Here is a 21463-nt window from a genome sequence, read left to right as displayed (position 1 = left end):
GACTCGACCGACGACGACTCGGGTCGTTTCAAGGAAGGTGAGCGCATCGAGGCGCAGTACCAAGGCAAGACCAAGTATTATCCCGGTGTCATTGCGCGCGTTCGCGCCAACGGCACCTACGACGTCGACTACGACGACGGTGAAAAGGAAAAAGAAGTCGCACCAAAGTTCATTCGGTCGCGGGCGTCAAGCCCCGGGAAAAAGAAGGCGTCGAGCTCGGACGACGAGCGCAAGCCGGCCAAGAAGTTGAAGGAAGGCGACAAGGTCGAAGCGCAGTACAAGGGCAAGTCCAAGTTCTACCCTGGCGTCATTACCCGCGCTCGCCTCAACGGCACGTTCGATATCGACTACGACGACGGCGAGAAGGAAACCGGGGTTGCTGCCGACTTGATCAAGCTCAAGGAAGGCGGTGCTTCGCCGTCCACGTACCGCGTTGGCGCCAAAGTCGAAGCGCAGTACAAGGGCAAGAAGGAGTTCTTCAAGGGTACTATCACAAAAGACCATGGGGATGGACGCTATGACATTGAGTACGACGACGGCGACAAAGAACTCAAAGTATCCAGCGGACTCATGCGGCCACTCAAGACGACGCCGGCAGCGCCAAGCGCATCGCGCGGTCTCTCCAACTTTCAGCGCCTCGCTTCGACGTCGACCAAGAAGAAGAGCGGGAATAGCTCCGACTAGACGACATTGCAATGTATCCTGTGTCCATGTGCTACATAATACACTACGAAATCAAACGTACGAATGCACTTTCTTTTAGGCCAAGTGGCGGTACGAGGTCCACGTACTGCGCAGTGCAGGGTACGGCTCGTCCTTCTTGGCCGACGCCGACGGTGGTGCTGGCTGCTTGAGCGGCACGAACTGGTCGTCGCAGAGGAATTTTGCATAGTCGTTGCCCTTGTACTTGGAGCCTTTCCACCACGAATACATATCGGGCTTCTCTTCCTTCTTTGGCTCGGCGGGCTACCATTGATTGGTACGGCTTACTCGGTACACGGATAGATTCGACGCACCTTGGTTGGCGGCTTGCCCCACCACTGCGGCGGTTCGCTCCACCTACACGGCGTTCGTTGTCATGACCAAAAGGGATATATGTTGGCGTGTGTACCATGGCTTTGCAGCACCCGCCGCAGGCTTGGCGGCCCTGGTGTCACCACCTCCCTTGTCGTGAGCGCTCGATGAAACACCGTTTTTTGTCGTGTCGACGGCGGTTTGCGCTGCCTTGAGCTGAATCTTGCTATTCAATGCCTACGGAAAGAGTACAAAAGACATTTGCCGCACCTCTCTTCGATAGCCAGTTTGAGTGAAGTTAGCTTCCAAAAGTCGCCTTCAATGTACAGCGCTTTGAGGACTTTCGGGTCGTTGGGCAAGAGACCGTCGCGTAGAAAGTTGAGGACGTGCCGGAAGAGCATTCTACCTCGAGACAGTAAGCTCGTGCACAGATAGAGCAGGTACCCATCGCGGTCGATCGCAATGCCTCCAACGTCGCTCGCTTGTAGCGGCGAGTCGGCGGCGACCATGGCCGCGAGGAGCGACTTGGGGTCTCGCTTTGCCAGCGCGTGGCTGAGCTCGAAGTCATGGCCACCCACTTGGAGGCGCAGGCGGGCGCCGCCGACGACAAAGGCGTCGTGGCAGAACCAGTCCGATGTCGACGCGGCGTGGAACCGATCGATCTCCGACTCGAGCAGGGCGCGCTGGAGCATGAGCCGTCGCTTCTCGTGGCGCAGAAAGGCTTTCTGGCCCGCAACCTTTTGCAGCTGTCCGCGTAGCTTTTCTTGGCGCGCCTCGACAACCGTCCGGTAGAGGTCGCCCTCGGACTCTTCGTGGCACACGCGCGGGTGCGCCCGCATGTCATCATAGTACATGGTGCGCAGCGACTGGCGGTGTCGGTTCCAAAGATCGCGAGGCTAAAAAACCGACCCGTTTTGCCACTTGATACTTTGATAGCATTGGGAAATGGAATCGTCGTGAACCAACTGGGTGCAGCTACTGGCCAGCGCGTGCGGTGAGCCCAATCCAATGGCTCGTGCTGGATGGCCAAGCACGGCGCTTGTCCATTGGCGAAACATGTGGGGGCAGTGAAAACCATTTGAACCCTACCATGTGATTGGTCCATTCGAAGATCGGGAGTAGCCAATCCAAACGTCCTCTTGGCGGCAAAGCCGATCTAGGATCCCGTGGTCCATGGCATCAGCCAAAGTGGCGAATGGCGTTGGAATCCCAGATTATCTGCCACCTCGCCCAAAAGTGCAGTTCTAGTCGAGCATGCTCGACTGATTAGGAGTCAAGTCTACAAAAGTCTCAAAGTCCAGACGAGTTGTGAGTAAAAAGACAAAATTGGATTCGGATTGATACATTCTAGTGGCCAATTTTACGGCGAGCCCTGACCGCATGCACCGGCGTCGCTGCAGTCGCGCGGGTACGTCTTGAGCGCGTGCTCGACCTGGATCGTCGTGTGGTCAATGCCCTTGGAGATCAGATACTCCTGCGCCTGGTGCAGCGCCTCATCGGGGTTGCCTTCGGTCACCAAGTGCACGCTCAGCGACGGCAGACCCGCGCTGAGCGACCAAATGTGCAGATCGTGGGCGTTCGAAACCGCGGGCAGCGCCAAAAGACCGTCGAGGATCATATCCGGCTCGTACCCGTCCGGCGTGCCCTCCATGAGCACGTGGATCGACGACTTGATGATGCCGACGGTCGTGCCGAGGACGAGGATCGAGAAGAGGAACGTCGCGATCGGGTCAGCGACCTGCCACTTGGGCTCGTACCAGATGAGACCGCCGGCGACGCAGACGCCGAGGCTTTGGATAAAGTCACCAAGGGCGTGGATGTACGCGGCTTCGATGTTGAGGTTCTCGAGCTTCTTCTTCTTGGGCGCTTCGTCGTGGCCGTGGCTGTGCGAGTGGCCGTGCGAGTGGCCGTGGCCGGCTTCGACATCGTCGTGGTCATCATGATCGTCGTGCGAGTGCGAGTGACCATGCGAGTCGGACTTGGCGCCATGCCCATGGCCGTGGTCATCGCCGCCATGCGAGTGACCATGGCCGCCGTGACCGCCATGGGAATGCGAGTGGCCAAGAATCTGCATGAGCGCAAGGTTGACGACGAGGCCGATGCAGGCAATGATAAACATGAGCTTGCCGTCAACATGCTCCTTCGGGTTGTCGCTGATGGCATCCTGGAAGCGCTCGACGGCGGCGTACACAAGGAAGCCCGTGAGCACCCAAATGACGAGCACCGAGATGACGGCGCCAAGAATCTCAGCGCGGTGGAAGCCAAAGCTCATCTTGGAGCTCGCGGGGAACGTCTGGATCCAGATCGCGAAGAGCGAGATGAGGAACCCGGCGACGTCCGAGAGCAAGTGGGCGGCGTCCGTCATGATGGCGAGCGAGCCGGCCATGAAGCCACCGACGACTTCGGCAAACATGAAGACGAGAGCGAAGAGGCAGGCCCACTGCAGCTTGGTCTTGGCACGAAGCGCGCCTTCGTTGAGAGGCGCCGACTTGGCCGGTACGAGCGGCGAGGCTTCGTTCATGGCTGCCATGACGATGGGATTTTGGATTGTGACTCTTGGGATCCGACGGCGAAGTCGGCCCGCCCTTTCTCGAAGGCTCGGCCAATGACTTCGCGATTTGTGGTGGGCGGCGCCGCTTGCACTTCCACCTCTTTTGGGTGCCATGCAGCGCGCTGATTGGTGGGTTCTATTTTTTATTCGCATAAAGAGTACAATACAGCGCGTGGATTGGCCGAAGGCACGCGGATGCAGGCTTTCATGTTTGTAGCAGCATACGGTATACGCGAATTACGGTGTCGACGGCCAACTTGCCGACAGGCGCGGGCGTCGCTACAGCCGACGCAAGCGACGCGGTGCTAGTTCGATCAAGAGGCGGGGAGGATAGATGTTGTGGACATGGCATGGACGCGCCGTTGACGGCCTTGCCACAGCCGGGAGTCACCGTCGACTCCGTGACATGACCCACCTGCTCTCCACCTCACTTCGGGATCCAGCTGAAAGAAGATGAGAGGTCAGACGAGTGTCAGCCAGTCAATTGCGAACCCAGATCACACGATGCACTTCCGAATGGACGTCCTTCAGCTTCGTTGGTGGCGCTTCCTTTCAAAATGGAGGTCGTTTGTTCTTGGAGTCGCTCAATGCTGGGCCTCGCAGAGATGCAGAGAGCTGGCAAGGAAGTTGAAGGCAAGGACTTGAAGCACGCAGGGCAGAGATAGAGTATCATGTCGCCGTGACTGATATCGGTCAACGAGGAGCACCGGAAATGCGGTACTAGTACTACAAGTACGCAGCAGGCGTCGATGTGAATCTGCAAAGCTCGCCTATTGCCAGCGGGACCTGGCAGCAGGCTTCATTCGATGAATAAGTAGAACCTTCGCCAGTGAAGTGTGGAGGAGGAGTGCTCTCGACGAAGGAGGACAACTTACGTCTCAATGACCGCCTAGTGGACTCTGTTTTGTTAGCTCGAGGATTGAGCGGCTTTTCACACGGATAAAACTCACGTGAACAATCGATTGTATGTAGGAAACTCGCGTGTGTTTTTGAACGATTAATTCCCACAATGTGAAAAATGACGCGATAAACACCCTTTTAGACACATGACGTGGCGCACCCAGACGACAGTTTTTGACAACACGCCTTTGGTCGATCCAACCACGACCTTTCTACGGCAAAGAATAAAACAGCGAGGCGAAAGTTTATACCTGCTGCGTGCAACGACGCACATTGCCACTTCTGGAGGCACTCGACTGTGTCAGTCTTGTCTTGTGCAGCAGAAACGTCTTTCTCTCAGCACCCCGAGGAGGCCACCCTGACACATGACTCGTACTCGTACCTCTGCCAGTATTTCGACGCCGCGATGTACAGATACCTCGTAGATCGCTGTGTCAGCGCATTTTGGAGGTGGGAGCGATGGACCGACAATGCCCAGAGTAACCACAATGTGTACTACACATTGTAAATATTCACACTATTCTAGGCACTAAAATAGTGTACTTGTTGCCGCTGGCAACGAAAGCAGAATCTGAAATACAGTGTCCAGTGGACAGTGTATATCCCAGCGTTTTATCCACTGGTTTTGACAGGAAACCACGATGCTCTTCGGCCAAGGGCATCAAGAGGGACGTCTTGTGCGTCTACCATCGCCAGCGCCCGCCTTGTCTACCAACGACAAGACACGCAGTACGCCCAGAGACCATGCATGCCATCGCCTGCTTGCGCTTGACGCGATCTTCCTCGAGCCCGTTGGTCACGCCAGCGTATCCGGTCATAGAACATCCTGTAGACAGGCGATCGCGTATTTTTATTCCGATGCATACAACGCTCTAGCTCATGCGCAATATTAATATATTCGAAGCGAAACCATCGCATCGATCGTTCCTCTGTGTGGTGCACACCTGCTTTGCCCCGTCGGATAACGCTGCCATGGCCTCCGAGTCGACGCCGCTCCTCGCGCGCAAGGCTGCGCCCAAGCTCGACGAGGCCGCACAGCGCGCCAAGCGCAAGCTGCAGTGGGCCTGCCTCTTCGCGCTCGCCTTCATGGTCGCCGAAGTCATTGGTGGCTTCATGGCCGGCTCGCTCGCCATCATGACGGACGCCGCCCATTTGCTCTCGGACGTCGCCGGGTTCCTCATCTCGCTCTTCGCGATCTGGATCCAGACGTTCCCCGCGAGCTCCAAGATGAGCTTTGGCTTCCATCGCGCTGAGATTCTTGGCGCCGTCATCTCGGTGCTCGTCATTTGGGTGCTCACGGGCTTCCTCGTGTACGCCGCCGTCGAGCGCTTCCAGGATGCCATCAGCGACAACCCGAAGGAGCATGTTGACGGCAAGCTCATGTTTATCATTGCCTGCATCGGCCTTGTCGTCAACCTTGCGCTCATGCAGATTCTTGGCCACTCGCATTCGCATGGCGGTCACGGCGGCCATGGTCACGCACACGGCGGCGATGACCACGGCCATGGCCATGGCGCTAAATCCGACTCGCATGGCCACTCGCACTCGCACGACGATCATGATCACGACGGACCACAAGGACCACGACGACGTCGAAGCCGGCCACGGCCACTCGCACGGCCACTCGCACAGCCACGGCCACGGCCACGACGAAGCGCCCAAGAAGAAGAAGCTCGAGAACCTCAACATCGAAGCCGCGTACATCCACGCCCTTGGTGACTTTATCCAAAGCCTTGGCGTCTGCCTCGCCGGCGGTCTCATCTGGTACGAGCCCAAGTGGCAGGTCGCTGACCCGATCGCGACGTTCCTCTTCTCGATCCTCGTCCTCGGCACGACCGTCGGCATCATCAAGTCGTCGATCCACGTGCTCATGGAGGGCACGCCGGACGGGTACGAACCGGATATGATCCTCGACGGTCTTCTGGCGCTGCCCGCGGTCTCGAACGCCCACGATCTGCACATTTGGTCGCTGAGCGCGGGTCTGCCGTCGCTGAGCGTGCACTTGGTGACCGAAGGCAACCCCGATGAGGCGCTGCACCAGGCGCAGGAGTATCTGATCTCCAAGGGCATCGACCACACGACGATCCAGGTCGAGCACGCGCTCAAGACGTACCCGCGCGACTGCAGCGACGCCGGCGCGTGCGGTCAAGTCTCGCCCAAGTCGGGTGTTGTCTAGATAGCGTCGACGACTCGCGGACGAGCCAGCTTCCATCGCCTAGATCTCAGAGCCAGCTTCCGTCGCCAAGATCTCAGTAATAGACACCCCATTTTGCTGGAAAGTGTCGAGCAAGCGCTCAGAATCCCCTCGGAATTTCAAGCCATCGGTAGAGCACGACGCGTCGCATGCAGTGCAGACCCACTGCGCCTCGTCATGGCTTGGGTCGAGCGACGAAGGGCCACCGATCTCAACTCTATAAATTGGTCGGTTGAGAGGGTGGGCTGTTGAGATTTGATCAACTTCAACTTGACACAAAGAGACGCCATGCGTTAAAACACCCGGATGTGGGAAATGGTTTTATGGTTGCGTGACCGTACAAATACTTGCCGTTTGAAAAAAGCTATTACTATACAATAGACAATACAAAAGCCAAGTGTGGATTAAAATAAAAGAGATAAGTGGTGTCACTCTACCGTGTGGCGGTCAACGCTGCGAGCCCTCATTTCGCGTTCGCCGAGTTGTTGGACGAGATGGCACGGCCGGCGTCGGTCCCGCTGGCGGTCTGCGTCATGGAGGGCGACGCGATCCTACAGCGCTCGCTGACGCACGCGCTGCCGTCGACGACCTTTGTCGACATCCTCAAGGCCTTTGCCGCCGGCCAGTATGCGCATCGCGTCGGCGGCGCGGTCGTCCGTGTCGGCGACGCCGCCTCCAAGATCCTCAACCACGCCGCCGACATGGACGAGGTCGACATGTACATGACGTACGACGACGCGCTGCATGTGCTCGGCGAGATCAAGAAGGTCGTGTTCCTCCTCGCACCGCCCAGCGCGGTGCCATTCCTCGCACCGCCGCCGCCGCTCTACGCCACGTCCGCGCCCGCGCCGTATACGCTCACGACCAAGAAGCGCCGGCTCCAGAACCGGACCGCGACGTCGCTCGAGAGCCAGCACAACATGGTGACCATCGCCAACATCTTGCACCAGGCGCAGCCAGCGCACGTCAAGTACCTCGTCCTGCCGTCGCGCTACAAGGTACCCGCCGCCGACCCGTTCCCGCTGCAGTTGCGCGGGTCGACCATCGATGTCATGGTGTTTCGGCAGGCGTACAAGGTGCGCATCCTCGAGCCCGATATCGTCGCCGCCCTGGATGCACTCCACTTTGTATGGGACGTGCAAGAACACAAGCGCGACATGAACCTGCTCGCGCTGCGCACGTACAAGCAGATCTGCGGCGACCTCCTCGTGCCCGAGCGCTTCCACGTCCCCGAAGACGCGGCGTGGCCGTCCGAGGTCTGGAACCTTCACCTTGGCCGCGTCGTGCGCAAGATCCGCAGCTACGGCCCCGACGGTCCGGTCCAGCGCAAAGAAGAGCTGCTGGCGATGGGCTTTGTGTGGGAGCACGCAGACTTTCAGTGGAACATTCACCTCACGGCGCTGCAGATCTACCGCCGCCTCCACGGCCACATCAAGGTGCCCCAGTTCTTCAAGGTGCCACACGAAGAGGACGCAGACGTGGCCAACTGGCCGCGCGACATGTGGGGTCTCCATCTCGGCCGCATCGTCAACCGGCTGCGGCTAACCATGGACACGATGCCAGCGTCGCACAAGCGCGCGCTCGACGACCTCGGTATGGTCTGGGTCGCGAGCAAGAAGTTCAGCTGGGAGCACCGCCTTCTGGGCTTGACGACGTTCAAGCGCCTGTACGGGCACCTCAAAGTCCCCAAGTCGTTTCAAGTGCCAGAGCGCGACCCGCAGTGGCCGGCGCACATTTGGAAGATGCAACTCGGGTGGGTCGTCAAGGACCTCCGGAACAAGGAAGACACGATGCCCCACGAGCGCAAACTCCAGCTGCTGCAGCTCGACTTTGTGTGGAAGAAGGCGCCGGAGCTCGACCTGTTGCCGCGCAACACGCCCGACTTGCTCGCCAACCTTCCAGACACGTCTTCGCACGTCGTTGAAATCATCTAAGATACGTACGACTCACCTGTCTTGTATACTGTATGTTGTCGGTTCCAGCTACCGCCAGCTATCTCTCGCTACCTACAACTAATACCTCCAGCTACTTATGGTCGATAAATGGTGTCTATGACCCAGAGGAAACTTTGCCCACGCGCCACCGCACCTGCGCGCCTGCTGGGGTATACCAACGGGCAAAATACCAGCCATCGACGCAGTCCACGGACATCGGCAAACGCAACAACGTCCTTGGTCAGTCCTGCACACTGCTCTGGCTCGAGCTGGAACCCTACCCCCATGCTACGAGGTTAAAGCTGCGATGCATGTGTCGGCGGGGCAGTGCATGTTTGTACTGCGGCGTCTCGCCTGGGGTTTACTGCAAATGACAGAGAGGGGTATCGCCGCGTCGTCCTGCGTCCTCTCTGTGCCTCGGGGCACGAGGGTCCGCCTTGCATTCTGCACCTGCGATAGCGCGATGGCTTGTTTGCACGGCTTTCCGAACGTCGCATTTCGGGCATTTTCCGAAAAGGGTGTTGGAACTTTAATGAAGCCAACAGCGGCGACCGAGAGAGCATCCTAGCATAGTGCAATCGGCGATGGAACCAAAGACGCGCCACGAGACTCCGCCAACGTGACCATCCATCACTGCATCGCACGGTCATGGCAAGGAGTCGACGTCCTTGCATGAGCACAACCGAAGCCAAGTCTTCAACCACATCACAGCTTCTCACCCAGCAGTGCAAATGACAACATGTACATTGTCAACCATGGTTTTGAAAATGAAATCATGCTAGCGACAACGCATCAAGCGTGCGGCGCTTGGCGGGCTTGGATCGTCACATGCACCGCCAGCGGGGCCTTGGGAATATAGACGCCAACCGAGTTGTGCTGGAGCGTCGCGCGGCCTTCTACGCTGAGGATTGTCGCCCGCAGCATGAGCGTCGTGACGACGATTTTCACAAAGTCCATCGCATAGTGCTGGCCCGGGCAGAGGTACTTTCCGAACCCAAAGGGCGTAAAGTCCTTGGCGAGGCTCGGGTTGGCGAGGAACCGGTCGTACACAAAGCTATGCGGGTCGGGAAACGCCGCTTCGTCGTAGTAGGCGATGTTGCTCTGGAGCACGAGCCCGTCGCCCTTGCGCATCGCGAGCCGCCGGCCGTCGGGAAAGTCGAGTGTCACGTCGTCCACTGCGTACCGCACCGCGCTCGAGTTGAGGGCAAGGCGCAGAGTCTCCTTGATCGCCGACTCGAGCCGCACGCACCTAGAAGCGCACACGACGTTGCACCACTTTAACGTATATCGACGTGCAGTACTTTTCGATCGCGTCCCGGTCCCACGTGGCGTTGGCGCCGACGTGCGACTCGACTTCGGCCTGGACGGCGGCCCACGCGGCCGGGTGCTCTTGCAGGTAGCAGATGGTCCAGAAGCACGCACGCATCGTGTTGGTCGTCATGGCCCACACGAACGAGAGCTGGTGGCCGTCCGTGTCACTGGGCGACACGCCATGCGACTCGCAGATCGACAGCCGGTCGGTCACGACCGACGACACTAGGCACGTGTTGCATTAGACCAACGGGTTCGATCTAAGGTCGTAGTACACTTGTCGCGGCACGTCGCGGCGTACTGGCGTAGCGTCGCATGCATACGACGCCGGGGCGCCTCGACGCCCAGCCACGTGGCCGGAAAGCCAGCGTACAGCGCGGTAAACTTGGCGTCCCACGCGTTAAAGTCGGCCCGGAACGCCGGTGTCGAGAGGCCCGTGCCGTAAAACACCTCGAGAAGCGTCTCAAAGAGCGCTTCGTTGAGGTACGGGTAGAGTGCGACGCGCGTTGGCGTCGGAGGCAGCTGCAGCTTTCGCAGCAACGTCGTGGCACTGACGTCGTTGAACGCATCGAGCGACGGCTTGTGGAAGCCGAGGGTCGTCGTCAGGCTCTTGCGCGTCGCGGTGGCGATCGAGTGGATCGTCTCGTCCGGCAGGCTTGCGTACGTGTGCGAGCCGAAGCCGACACCCATCATGCGCGTCTTGAGCGGCACCAAGCTCAGTTGCGGGTGCTTGGAGATGGTCGGGAAGAGCGCCGGGTCCGCGATGAGCGTGAGCGGCTCGCCGAGCATCGTGATGTTGAAGATGGTGCCGTACTGCCGCACCCAGCGTTGCACGCAGCGCACGGTGCCATGGCGGAAGTGGATGCTCGCGCCAAAGTACGGCAACATCGAGTAGACGTACGGGTACTGGTTGTGGTGCCGGTGCGAGTAGCGGTGCCACGTGAGCAAAATGACGATGAGCGACACGAAGACGAGTGCCCACATGAGTGCGAGTTGAGGAATGAACGGTCTCTCGTAGTCAGGCGCGGTGTTGTGGCGCGTCGAAGTCACGCAGACGAGAGCTTCGAAAAGATCTGTAGCCCTGCACATCATTTCGATCTCGCCTGCGCGTCTTCAACGAGACCCAGATGGTGACAACGCCAGAGCAGGCAGCGATCGCTCGAGTTATCTGCTGCGGTGCAATGTACCACGACGACAATCTCGACTTGTCTCGTCGTCGGGCCTGCGCCAGCACGGGGTCCTTGCCGTTTGCCTTTTGGGTTGCGACGTCGCCCGACTAAATGCACGCAACCTTGCTGCCGTGTACAGTGTACCATGCAAGGCTGCTTTGCAGCGTCCAGAAAGTATCCAAATCTCAGTTCGGGTGCGAACACTTGGACAAAGATGCTCGAGAAAGATGACCGTCGAGACGCAAGCGGTCGCCGAGTTGGTGGCCCATACCACTAAATGCACGCAACTGAAGGCACTGCACCCAGGCGGGAACGTCCAGCGCGCGTGCTGACGCCAGCTAATACGTCTCCGTGATGCCAACGCGTCAGACATGTGGCTTACACAACCTCCATTGTGATCCCTGCGCATTTCCGAGTTGCCATAGATCAAGTGCAAAGTGCAATTGCCAACTGCGATCTCGTCGCCACCATATGAGGAGGAAGCAGCGCACGTGGCCGAGGGTATTATTGCATCGCTGGTCTATCGTGGTGGTGGGGACGGCGACTGCCAGCGATCTACCATAGGCATTGGGTTGGCAGGCGGGCCCTGATCGTCGTCCGGTCGCACGCCAATGGCATCAAGGTGGCTTCGAATCGAAAAGGGCAGCGTCTCGTACGCGGCCTTGAGGCGCTGGACGCAGTGGCCGAGGGCGAGCGACCACGTGGGTGGTGACCACGCCCGATCGTGCTCCGGCACTACGAACGTTGGCGCCACGTTGACGTGTCCGTACACATGCCGAAAGGTCCAGAGGGCGTCGAGGGTGTGTCCATACTCGAGGAGCGAGAGCATGCGAGGTACATTGTCGTCGCCACGGGCCCTTGCGCGGCAGCGTCGTCCGCCGCGGCTTGGAGCGCATCCAGCGTCGCGCGCGGCAGCAGCCGCAGGCGCTTGGCCATCGCCATGTGCTCGACCCAGTAGCCAAGGGGATTGTTGTAGAGGTCCGTTGGCCACTCGGGCGTCGCGGGAACCACAAACGACGGAGGCACCACCGACGCGCCGTGTAGCCGGTAGTAGATCCCGACACCCGACACAATGTGCGCCCACGTCGCCGGTGCGCCAAACGTAAAGCCAATCGTGCGAAGGGCATTCGCTTGGTCCGGTCGGAGCTTGGACGCGCGGAGGCCGATGAACCACGCCAGTTGACCTAACAGCACTCCATGCCACGGCGCTGGCCACGCCGGGCTTTCGGGGACGGCAAAGTCCAACGGCACCGACGCGTCCCCAAGCGTACGGCGGTACATCTCAACAAGCGACAAGAACGTATCGAACGGCGGAATCTGCGCAAAGAGGCCGAGCCGACGCACGGTGGTTTCCATCGCGGGCGTGAGCTCAAACCAATGGTACCGCAGCGAGGCGGGTACATGCGACAAGACGATACCTGCGGCCGCCGACGGCCACATCGGGTCGCTAACGGGCACGGAGAAGTCGACGGGGATCGCATCGAGGTCCCCGCCGAGGCCCCAGTACGCGACGAGCGCCCGGATTTGGATCGAGAGGTCGATGGTTTCAACGACGAGGTCGCCCGACGCCTCGCACACGACGCAGCGCGACGACGGTGCTGCAGTGTGCCACACAAAACCGACGGCGCGCAGGTCACGCTCAAAGCCTCGGTCGTAGGGCCGCTTGACCCGCTGGATCTCGTTGGCGATCGCACCCAGTCGCAGCCCACGGTATTCCACCGGCCACGGCTCGGACGCCGGCACGAGAAACTCGATCGGGATGTCGGCCGATCCGTACATGGCACGGTAGAGTGCGATCACGTGCACTTGTCGCTGCAGGTCCATCGCCGAAGGCGACGCATCGGACGGCTCCTGGACGGACGACGGCTCAAGCTCCTCCATCGGTGGCATCGAATCGATAGGTGGTGGTGTCTGCTCCATGCGTGCTGCTGCCGGCATCGGCGTGTCGCGTCCCGGCGTGGGACCGTGGGGCGCATGCTGCAATGACGCACGGGTGTCGGCCTGGTCGATGGCTCTCGGAGGTGACGCCGGCAGCGTCTGGAGCCAGCGCAAGCCTTCGCCCAGCGGGAAGCGGTGACTGCCCTCGGGCCATGCGTCGCCATTCGCGGGCACGACAAAGGTTTCTGGTACGCTAAGCCCAAACACGTCATCGACGACCTTCTTCATCGCGAGCACGCGCGTCTGGAGCGCGGATGCGTCTGCTGCATTCGTGGGGGTCGTCCACTCGAGTGGCACGGGGACGCTCTGCATCACGAGCTTCTTGACGGCCGCCGCCGTCGTTGGCGGCAGTAGCTCGAGCCGGAACGCGACCTGGGTTACCTTGGACCAGTGGCCGAGTCGGAGGCCGACAAGGTCCGAGGGCCACGTCGATGGCACCACAAACGACGACGGCGCACTCAGTGGGCCGTACAAGCGTTCAAAATGCTCGAGGCCTCGAAGAATCCGAGCCCACGTCGCGTCCGAGTTGAAGACGATGCCCGCGAGCGCCGCCTGCTTTTCTTTCGAGAGAAGCGACATGTTCAAGCCGACACGCCACGCGAGCTCGCCGAGGTCGAGGCCGCGCCACGCATCGAGCCACGAGCCGCCAGTGGCCGGTATGACAAAGTCGCGGTAGACTGATGACACGCCGTACGTGGTTTGGAAGAGTCCGAGAAGACACACAAAGGTGCGAAAGTCGGGCACCGATGGAACGAGGCCCGCGGAGCGCACGACGTTGGCTTGGTCGTCCGAGAGCTCATACAAGTGCGCTTGAATCGCCGGCGGCACGTGCTCGAGAAGCAAGTGGTGCGTCGAGAGAGGCCACGCATCGTCGGCGGGGACCACAAAGCCGCGTGGGACGTGAAAGTGGCCGTGCTGCTGCTGGAAGACGAGAAGGGCTTGGATCTGATCGTGCCACGAGATGGTTCGCGCCGCGCGTGCAGAGGTGTTGGGGCACTGGATGATGCAGCGGCCAACCGACCCCCGGACGCGCCAGAGAAAGCCGAGCGTGTCCAGATCGCTTTGCTGGTCTGGCGACAACATCGCATCCTTCTGGCGCAGCGCCGACACGATGATTCCGAGCAACATACCATGCAAGTACGCAGGGTATGCCGCCGTCGGTGGCACGCGGAACGCTTGCGGCACAGCGAGGTGGCCGTGCTCGGCGCGGTAGCACCCGAGCGCCGTGAGCTTCTCCTGAAAGCTCCATTTTCGCCGCGGCGCAGAGTCGATAACGTCGCTTGTCTCGGGCTCAATTTCCGGTGCGTCCTCGGTCTGGCCATCGTCCGACGCCATCGCCGACGCGTCCGAGACGTGCTGCAGGAACGAGGTCGACGGCGAGCCATCTGCGTCCATGCGAGGGCGTTTCGAAGGTCGCGAGACGTCGCTAGCCGCCATGCATTGCGAGCCGATCGACGGCGACAGGGCGTAGTAGCTGATGGTTTCAGTGGGCGGGTACGCGTGCTCCACCCGCGGCCGGTGGCATGGCACGTCCATCGGCCGGTCGCTGGTTGTCATCGGAGCAAAGCCTTCCGTGCCAACAGCGAGTGGTCCCGGCGTGCGCACCACAGCGGTTGCGCTAACGGCTTGCGTCGTCGGCCATGGAGTGCGCGCGCCGCTCGCAACCAAAGCGTCGATGGCCGCGACGCTGTCCATGGTCTCTTTCGGAAGCAGCCACAGCGCACTGGCTTGGCGCAGCTTGGCGACAAAGTGCCCGAGTCGCATGCCGCACAGTTGCGGGCCCCACTCGTCCGGAATCACAAAGCTACTGGGCACGATGGCATGGCCGACGTGGGCCACGTAGATCTCGAGGCCGCGTACGATGCGCGCCCACGTCGCCGGCACGTTGAACGCAATCGCAGTGTCTGCTAGCTCTGCGCGTCGCTTTGGCGGCAACAGCGCGCGCTTGATGCCGAGGTACCACACAACGTCGCCAAGCGTCGCGCCGAAGTAGCACGCCGGCCACGCATCGGTCGATGGCACGACAAAGTCGAGGGGCACGAAATTGCAGCCCGTGTTTATCTTGTAGAGCGAGAGCAAGCGCAAGACGTCGGTCCACGGCAAAAGGTCCTTGCACAGCGACAGGCCGTGCACGCTCGCGACGTCGTCGTCTGAGAGCGCGTAAAAGTTGGTCCGGAGCGCCTGCGGCGCGAAGCGCAGCACGACGTGGGCGGCCTCGGCAGGCCACGCGTCGTCGTCGTGCGGTACGACAAAGTCGTTGGGCATGTCGAGGTCGCCGAAGCGATCAGAATAGGTCTGCAAGGCGGCGACGAGCGCGGACAGCTGGACGCGCTGGAGGTTGCGCCGGCCGTTGATCGAGACGATGATGCGGTGGTTGTTGAGGTGCAGCGCCCACGCAAAGCCGATCGCTTCGAGCTGCGCAAAGTTCTCGGGCTCGAGCATCTTGCACGACGAGCGCGCATTGTCGGCGAGGCGGCCCAGCGCGAGGCCGTGGAAGAGCTCCGGCCATGGCTCTGCGGCCGGCACGACGTACTGGATGCGAGGCCGGCAGTGGCCGTACACGGACCGGAAGATGGCGAGCGCCAGGATCCGCTGCTCGCGTGGCATCGTCATCTTGGGCAACGCCAATGCCATCCGCGTTGTGTCGAAATGAACAGCCAATCAAACGCGTCGGGCGAGCTTATTTTAGCCAATCCAATTGCTGCAACGCACAGGCCACTTCAATTCCCCTTTGTCGCCAATAAATGCCAGGAGTTTTTTGTTCCCTTGCCTACGGCACGAGTGTCGCAATGCAATTATGTAATACATGTACTCAACAGTTGTTTAACCCTAGTAGATGCGTAAGACGCAGCATATACCATTAGTCGATATTAGAGCCATTATTGGTCGCCGACGCACCACGCTTGGGCTACTGATGGTGAGTCGACCCACCAAGATACCATGTTCTAGGATACCAACCTCGCTGGTCCTCGGTCGTTCTTACTTTGAAACCCCCTAATTACCGGTAGCCAAGGAAACACTTTTGTCTTCCTCCTTTTTGTTTGTGTTAGCTGAGGTCGCGCAGAGGCACCGCGAATGCAAATTGCGGCGTCGGACTCGGGCACCGGGGTCGGCGGAAGAAGCGCCAGGTTTTGATGTCAAAGATACACCAGTGTCCGTGGACCTCGAGCACCAAGAGGCCCGCGAGGATCGCGGACGTCGTGTCCAAGTACGTCTCGCCGTCGTGCGTCCAGCGATCGAGTTGTAGGAGGTACACACTCTGTGCGTTCAGGGATAACGCCGAGGCCATATTTGCGCACGCTTGCGTCCGAGACCGCCACCGATCGTAGAGGTAGCACCCGACAACACAACCGGCGGCCAGCAGCACGGCCAACTGCAGGCGCGCCCAGCTACCGACCTCGATGGTGCCGGCGACACAGACAAGGCCCGCGTCCATGTCGACGCGGATGCAGTCGCGCTGCAAGAGAAAGGAAGCGCGCTGCGGCTGCGCATACGACCAGATCGCAACGAGGAGCCATGCGAGGTTAGAGCTCTTGAACGCATACGAGGCCGTGTGTGCGAGCGTGACGCAGCTCAAGACGTCGTTGAGGACGTAGACCAGCCATGTGACTTCGGACGCGGCGAGGATCGTCTTGTACCACGGCACGGCGGGCGTGACGAGCCTTGTGGCGCCGCCGACGCGGACCAGCGCCAGCGGCACCGTGCTCAAGAGACTCAGCGCCGTTATCGTTCGGAGCACGAGGAGCGTGCGACCGACCCAGACGAGCCCGATGAGCCGGTTGACGCAGAAAAAGTTGAGGCCCTCGATGCGGCCGCGGCAGTAGACCACGCTAATCGCCACGAGCCCGGACGTTGCAATGAGCACAAGTGTGACGTACAGAACGGCATATTGGCAAAAGGCTGCGAAGCTGGCCGGGATCGTCGCCGGGTCCGGTGCGATGCTCTGAGGAACGGTGTAGTGCGACATGGCGGTGACCGCGCCTTCGTCACCTTCAAAGCGAACGACTTCGCGCCCGCCAGTCGCCCACTCGTAGACGTAGCACCAGCCGTAGAAAGCCCACGCGGGATCGCCCGCGTCGAAAAGCGGGAGGCTGAAGAGCACAGCGCCACGACCGTCGTTGTAGTCGACGTACTGCGTGAGCTGGACGTTCAGCGTCGATACGCTTGCTTTGGCCGCCGCCGCCAGCGACAGCAACGGCGGCGCTTGAAAGATCGACGCATGGTCGGCGAGAAACTCCGACAATGTGACGTACGTCGAGATGCACGATGCGGCGGCGGCGTTGTTGAGGCGACAAATACGAACCGCTGGCACCGTCGGCGACGACGTTCCTTCGTGAACGGCGAGCGCGATCACCATTTCTTGGGTCGTTGGGTAGATCTGCTCGGCGAAGTTGACAAAGCAGAGTCCATCCGTGCCAAAGAGCTTGTACAACGCGACCGAGGCAGGGTACGCCGCGTTGTCGTTGCCGCAGAGAATGTTGCCGCCAACGACGACGGCCGACGCGTCGTCGATGAGCACTCCGGGGGCGTGAAAGATCGAACTCGGAATCGCCAAGTCGTAGAACCGATTGCGCGCCTCGCCATTTTGCAGCACGAGTGTCGCGAGCGACTGCGTCAATGTCGCGAAGAGCTGACTCGCAACGGCAGGTACGGGCACGTACACGACGTCGACGGCGTTAAAGGGGCCCACACGACTTGTAAACGACACCAAGCCGCTCCGGAGTGGACTCGGCAGCGTCAAATTGCGAGTCAAGAGCGCCACGCCCGATACATTCGACGAGGCAAACGCGGGACTCGCGGCTAGAAGGCTGCGCCCGCCGATGCCACTCGCATTGGTCGCGACGGCCCAGAGGTCGCTGGCCAGCGTCCAATAGGCGCGCATCGACGTCTGCTGCGTCGGGTGGAAGCGGCCAATCACATCCCCCAGCGACAGCGCATACGTCACCCCGAGCGCATTTCTGATGTTAAACGCATGTGTCAAGCCCAGTGTCTTGTAGTTTTGCCACTGCAGCGCATACGTGGTGAGGCCGTGGCGTCGCCAGAACGCTGCTTCGTCGTCAATCGACGTGGCTACGGCTTGGACACGCTGGAGCCACGTCTGGCCAGCTTGCAGCGTACGGAGGTAATCGACGAAGCCAATCTCGAACGAATGGCCCCAACAGCGTTGCCACACAGCCCAGTCGTTCAGGTTGCGCAGCGGGGCTTCCAAGTACACGGCGCCGTTTTCTGCCATTGTCGCTTCGCAGCGTGCTTGCCGCGCTCCTGTGCTGGCCATGGCCCAGTTGCGATCCAAGTCGAGCCAGCAGTACTGCGTTGCGATCCACGGCAGCCGACACGGGTCCATCGACCGCAAGTCGCGGACGACACTCTCCAAAGCGACGCCACTCGGGTCCAGCAGCAGCCGGTTGCTCAGCGTCGCGCCCCATTGAATCAAACTGGCCTCGCTATCGTAGCGCTGGTTGATGTCGCCGCGGCTCGCGTCGTCGAGGGCGACGGTCCCCGATGACGTGAACACAAGCTCGCGGTTCACGACGTTGGCCAGGTACGCGTGCATGCCACTGCTGTTGAAGCCGGCGACGTAATAGTCGTTGGCGAGCGACGCTTGAATCAGCGAGAGGTAGGTCACGTTGCCGAGGAGTGTAAAGACCATGTAGGTCACCCCCGCGACAAGAGATACGCCGTGCCACGACCAGCGCCGCGCGTGCTTCGCGATCGCAAACGAAAGCCGCATCGACGGTCGCTGCGGGCGCATGGAGGAAAGGTGTACCACCGCCGACACGACTGGCACCACTGACGCAACTGGCACCACTGACGCGACTGGCACCACCGACGCGAGTTGGGTTTCGGACGGCACGGTGCGCCATAGCTTGGTGTCGAACGTCGTCCAGTGACCTCGCCAGCGCACCGAGACAAAGCCGCACATGAGACGCGCAATCGCGTTCTTGGGAACACTGTCGACAACGTCGTGGGCGCGGAGCCCGACAAGGCAGGCGGAGGTGTAGAGAAGGCCGGGGGAGGCATCGGTTCGGGTCGTCCAGAAGCGCGACATCGTCACTGCAAGTGGCACGAAGAGGCTGCCGGCACCGAGCAGCACAAGGCGAGGATACGACCCGAGTGTCACGACGCCGCTGTCGCAGTACACCATGGTGGCCATGTTGACGCTGTAGCACGATCGCGCAATGGACGCCGTTGCTTCGACCGGCGCCAACTGGTCGAGAAGCAGCAAAAGCAGCCACGTGAGTGCTACGCTGGGCCACAGCGCCGAGCGATGCCGCTCCGGCGCCAGCGGCTGCAGTGCCTCATGGGCGATCACCGTGGCCCATGTGACGTCGCTGGCAAGAAGCCCCGACAGAAGCAGCGACTTTGGTTGCGGCTCGAGCCCAAAGGTTGGGAACGTTGGATCGGACGGCCCATACTGCGCAGTGGCCAAGCAAATCGCAGCTGTCATGGCGCGACACGTGAGCAGATTGCGATTCAGCCAGACCGACCCGACGACGCAGTTGAAGCCTAGCCACGGACTGCGTCGGGACCGTGCGGACCACGCGACGAGAAGCATGAGAATGGCAACGCCCGCGAGTCCAACGGTGACAACAGCAGCACAGTACGCCAAGTACACGGCCAGACTCGAGCGCAGTGATGGCTCCGGGCGCGCCATTGGCGCGTACGCGTACGACATCAGGCGGAGCGTTTGAACATCGCCTTCGAAGGACACGACTTCCTTCTCGTTCACCGCCCAGTTGTACACACTCATCCAGCCAAAGTACGCCCAATCCGACGCCAGTAGCCGCTGAGTGACCATCGTTACGTTGCCCGGCGCGGTGGCTGGTGTTGTAAACTGAATGTAGGCAGCGTCAACGTCGATGGGTTCGATTCGAGGTATAGCGAGCTGAAGGTGCCGCCACGCTGCCGAGGCGGCTGCAAACTGCTTTAAACACGCCTCCACTTGGTGCTCTGGCAGCGTCGTGCGACAAACCGAATTGTCTGCTTCCATGGCGACCGCAAAGAGAGCGCCAAACGGTGACGTGAGTAGCGTCAGGGGCTGCTGGGTGCCGCAGGCATCGTCAAAGCCAAACGTCTCTTGCACAAACGACAACGGCATGCCACTGTAGCACATGGGGTTGCCGCCAAGAAAGGCCCATGCTGGGTCACGCCACGCCAGAGGCGTCGGTGTCACGGGGGAGGATGGGATCGCATCCCAAAGCCCTGTAAACGTAGCGTCGCGACGGCGCAACGCGGCTAGAACGCCGGTTCGCATGGCGCCCACACTAGCAAGAAGCGATGGCGGAGGGGCGACCCAGCGCAGATCGATCGACATGAGCGGTCCGATCTGGTCGTGCAGCGCTTGATTCACCGGCGCCAAGGGATCGCCGACGTTGAAGACTTCAATTTCGCTCGGGTTGATGTCGGCCCAAAAGTTGGTCGTGTTGCGGACGAGGCTCTCACCCGCCGCGATCCCGACAAGGTCGTACTCGAGCGGCGCAAAGATCGACGCGGTGCTCCAGACACTCGTCACGGCCATGCTCGGAAGCGTCTTGATGCGCCATGGCAGTGCATACCCCATCGCGTTGGTGATGTATATGGTTTCTTGCACGCCGAGGCCGACGTAGTTGGCGTACTGCAGATGAAACTCTGTGAGGTTGTGCGATCGCCACACCGCGACTTCGTCGGCGACTGCGAGACGGACGTGCGCGTAGAGCTGTTGCCGCCACGTGGCACCATGAGGCGTCACCGCAATCGGACCAGCGATGCGGGCTTCAAAGCGCGCGGCATTTTGCACGAGCCACGCCGCCAAGTCGATGTTGCGCAGAATCGCTTCGAGGTGCACTGCGCCGTTGGCTGCATACCGGGTCGCACACCGCGCTTGGCGCTTCAGTGTGTGCGCCATTTCCCAGTGCTTTTCCAAGTCTACCCAGCAGTAGGGCGCCATGAGGTATGTGACTTTGGCCACGTCGAGGCGCGCGAGGCCGGCAACCCCGGCTTCGATTGTAGCGAGGTCGCGGTAGAAGATCAGGCGCGCGTACGCTGGGTTGAGACCAACGGACGGGGCGAGCGAGACACCGGAGAGGTCGAGTTCCGGCAGGTGCGGCGTGAGGGTGAGCTGCGTCTCAAAGACCGTCAAGAGGCCCCTGGACGTGTTGGACGAACCAAAGCCGGCCCAGAAAAAGTCGTTGGTCATGTACGGCCGGATCACGAGGAGCGCTGCGACGCTCGCGCCAATGGATACCACGAGGTATGCGGCACCACAGAGCTCAACGACAGCGTCCCATCGCGACGGCGGCAGCGCCACGACCGTCGGTGGCATTGGTGGCAACGAGAAAAGCCAGCTGAAACCGACTGGAGTTTCATGACACAGCTCATTACGTTAGCAGACAACACGACATGCAACGTCTCGGTGCAACCACTTCGTTTGTACAGGTGACTGTGCGACCTTCTGTCGTACATGGGATCAAGG

General features: G+C 60.7%; 8 protein-coding genes across 8 annotated transcripts in view; 3 read left to right on the top strand and 5 right to left on the bottom strand.

The window, feature by feature from the left end:
• SPRG_22232 (hypothetical protein) overlaps positions 1 to 684 on the top strand; it is a gene marked incomplete at both ends in the record, with an annotated part of 5047 nt that extends 4363 nt beyond the window's left edge. The window contains one exon of the mRNA XM_012348329.1: positions 38 to 684. Within this exon, the coding sequence (XP_012203719.1) occupies positions 38 to 684 (647 nt within the window). The remainder of the gene's footprint in view (positions 1 to 37) is intronic.
• Positions 685 to 742: 58 nt separating this feature from the next.
• On the bottom strand, positions 743 to 1887 carry SPRG_08906 (hypothetical protein). The gene is made up of 5 exons (XM_012348251.1): positions 1459 to 1887; positions 1285 to 1416; positions 1112 to 1240; positions 1017 to 1059; positions 743 to 966 (listed from the first exon to the last, which is right to left on the bottom strand). Exons 1-5 carry the CDS (start codon positions 1866 to 1868, stop codon positions 760 to 762), a joined length of 921 nt encoding a protein of 306 aa, XP_012203641.1. The 5' UTR covers positions 1869 to 1887; the 3' UTR covers positions 743 to 759.
• A 487-nt stretch (positions 1888 to 2374) lies between these two features.
• On the bottom strand, positions 2375 to 3544 carry SPRG_08905 (hypothetical protein; the record flags this gene model as incomplete). Its single annotated transcript, XM_012348250.1, has 1 exon — positions 2375 to 3544. One exon carries the CDS (start codon positions 3542 to 3544, stop codon positions 2375 to 2377), a length of 1170 nt encoding a protein of 389 aa, XP_012203640.1.
• Positions 3545 to 5437: 1893 nt separating this feature from the next.
• SPRG_08904 (hypothetical protein) lies at positions 5438 to 6741 on the top strand (the record flags this gene model as incomplete). The annotated part of the gene is made up of 2 exons (XM_012348249.1): positions 5438 to 5847; positions 5897 to 6741. The coding sequence occupies 2 exons, from the start codon at positions 5438 to 5440 to the stop codon at positions 6639 to 6641; spliced, it is 1155 nt and encodes a 384-aa protein (XP_012203639.1). The 3' UTR covers positions 6642 to 6741.
• A 395-nt stretch (positions 6742 to 7136) lies between these two features.
• On the top strand, positions 7137 to 8610 carry SPRG_08903 (hypothetical protein). Its single transcript, XM_012348248.1, has one exon. The coding sequence runs from the start codon at positions 7154 to 7156 to the stop codon at positions 8591 to 8593; it is 1440 nt and encodes a 479-aa protein (XP_012203638.1). The 5' UTR covers positions 7137 to 7153; the 3' UTR covers positions 8594 to 8610.
• A 709-nt stretch (positions 8611 to 9319) lies between these two features.
• Positions 9320 to 10903, bottom strand: SPRG_08902 (hypothetical protein). The gene is made up of 3 exons (XM_012348247.1): positions 10180 to 10903; positions 9895 to 10129; positions 9320 to 9842 (listed from the first exon to the last, which is right to left on the bottom strand). Exons 1-3 carry the CDS (start codon positions 10886 to 10888, stop codon positions 9386 to 9388), a joined length of 1401 nt encoding a protein of 466 aa, XP_012203637.1. The 5' UTR covers positions 10889 to 10903; the 3' UTR covers positions 9320 to 9385.
• A 690-nt stretch (positions 10904 to 11593) lies between these two features.
• SPRG_08901 (hypothetical protein) lies at positions 11594 to 15652 on the bottom strand (the record flags this gene model as incomplete). Its single annotated transcript, XM_012348246.1, has 2 exons — positions 11844 to 15652; positions 11594 to 11808 (listed from the first exon to the last, which is right to left on the bottom strand). The coding sequence occupies exons 1-2, from the start codon at positions 15643 to 15645 to the stop codon at positions 11594 to 11596; spliced, it is 4017 nt and encodes a 1338-aa protein (XP_012203636.1). The 5' UTR covers positions 15646 to 15652.
• A 389-nt stretch (positions 15653 to 16041) lies between these two features.
• SPRG_08900 (hypothetical protein) lies at positions 16042 to 21313 on the bottom strand (the record flags this gene model as incomplete). Its single annotated transcript, XM_012348245.1, has 1 exon — positions 16042 to 21313. One exon carries the CDS (start codon positions 21311 to 21313, stop codon positions 16058 to 16060), a length of 5256 nt encoding a protein of 1751 aa, XP_012203635.1. The 3' UTR covers positions 16042 to 16057.
• Between the last annotated feature and the right edge of the window lie 150 nt (positions 21314 to 21463).

The sequence above is a fragment of the Saprolegnia parasitica genome (genome assembly GCF_000151545.1).
Source record: "Saprolegnia parasitica CBS 223.65 unplaced genomic scaffold supercont2.42, whole genome shotgun sequence".
In the NCBI taxonomy this organism is placed as follows: Eukaryota; Oomycota; class Saprolegniomycetes; order Saprolegniales; family Saprolegniaceae; genus Saprolegnia; species Saprolegnia parasitica.
The sequence above is the reverse complement of the archived record's forward strand: the minus strand, read 5'-3'. Positions and strand labels throughout refer to the sequence as shown.

Excerpts from the sequence above, each read along its gene's own strand:
- SPRG_08903 (XM_012348248.1), top strand. The coding sequence starts at position 7,154 with ATGGCACGGCCGGCGTCGGTCCCGCTGGCGGTCTGCGTCATGGAGGGC.
- SPRG_08906 (XM_012348251.1), bottom strand. The coding sequence starts at position 1,868 with ATGTACTATGATGACATGCGGGCGCACCCGCGCGTGTGCCACGAAGAG. Across the intron at positions 1,417-1,458 it reads ATTGCGATCGACCGCGATGG|AATGCTCTTCCGGCACGTCC; the intron begins GTACCTGCTCTA and ends GTCTCGAGGTAG. Across the intron at positions 1,241-1,284 it reads AAACTGGCTATCGAAGAGAG|CAAGATTCAGCTCAAGGCAG; the intron begins GTGCGGCAAATG and ends GGCATTGAATAG.
- SPRG_08902 (XM_012348247.1), bottom strand. The coding sequence starts at position 10,888 with ATGTGGGCACTCGTCTTCGTGTCGCTCATCGTCATTTTGCTCACGTGG. Across the intron at positions 10,130-10,179 it reads CGCGACGTGCCGCGACAAGT|TGTCGTCGGTCGTGACCGAC; the intron begins GTACTACGACCT and ends ACACGTGCCTAG. Across the intron at positions 9,843-9,894 it reads GACCGGGACGCGATCGAAAA|GTGCGTGCGGCTCGAGTCGG; the intron begins GTACTGCACGTC and ends GTGCGCTTCTAG.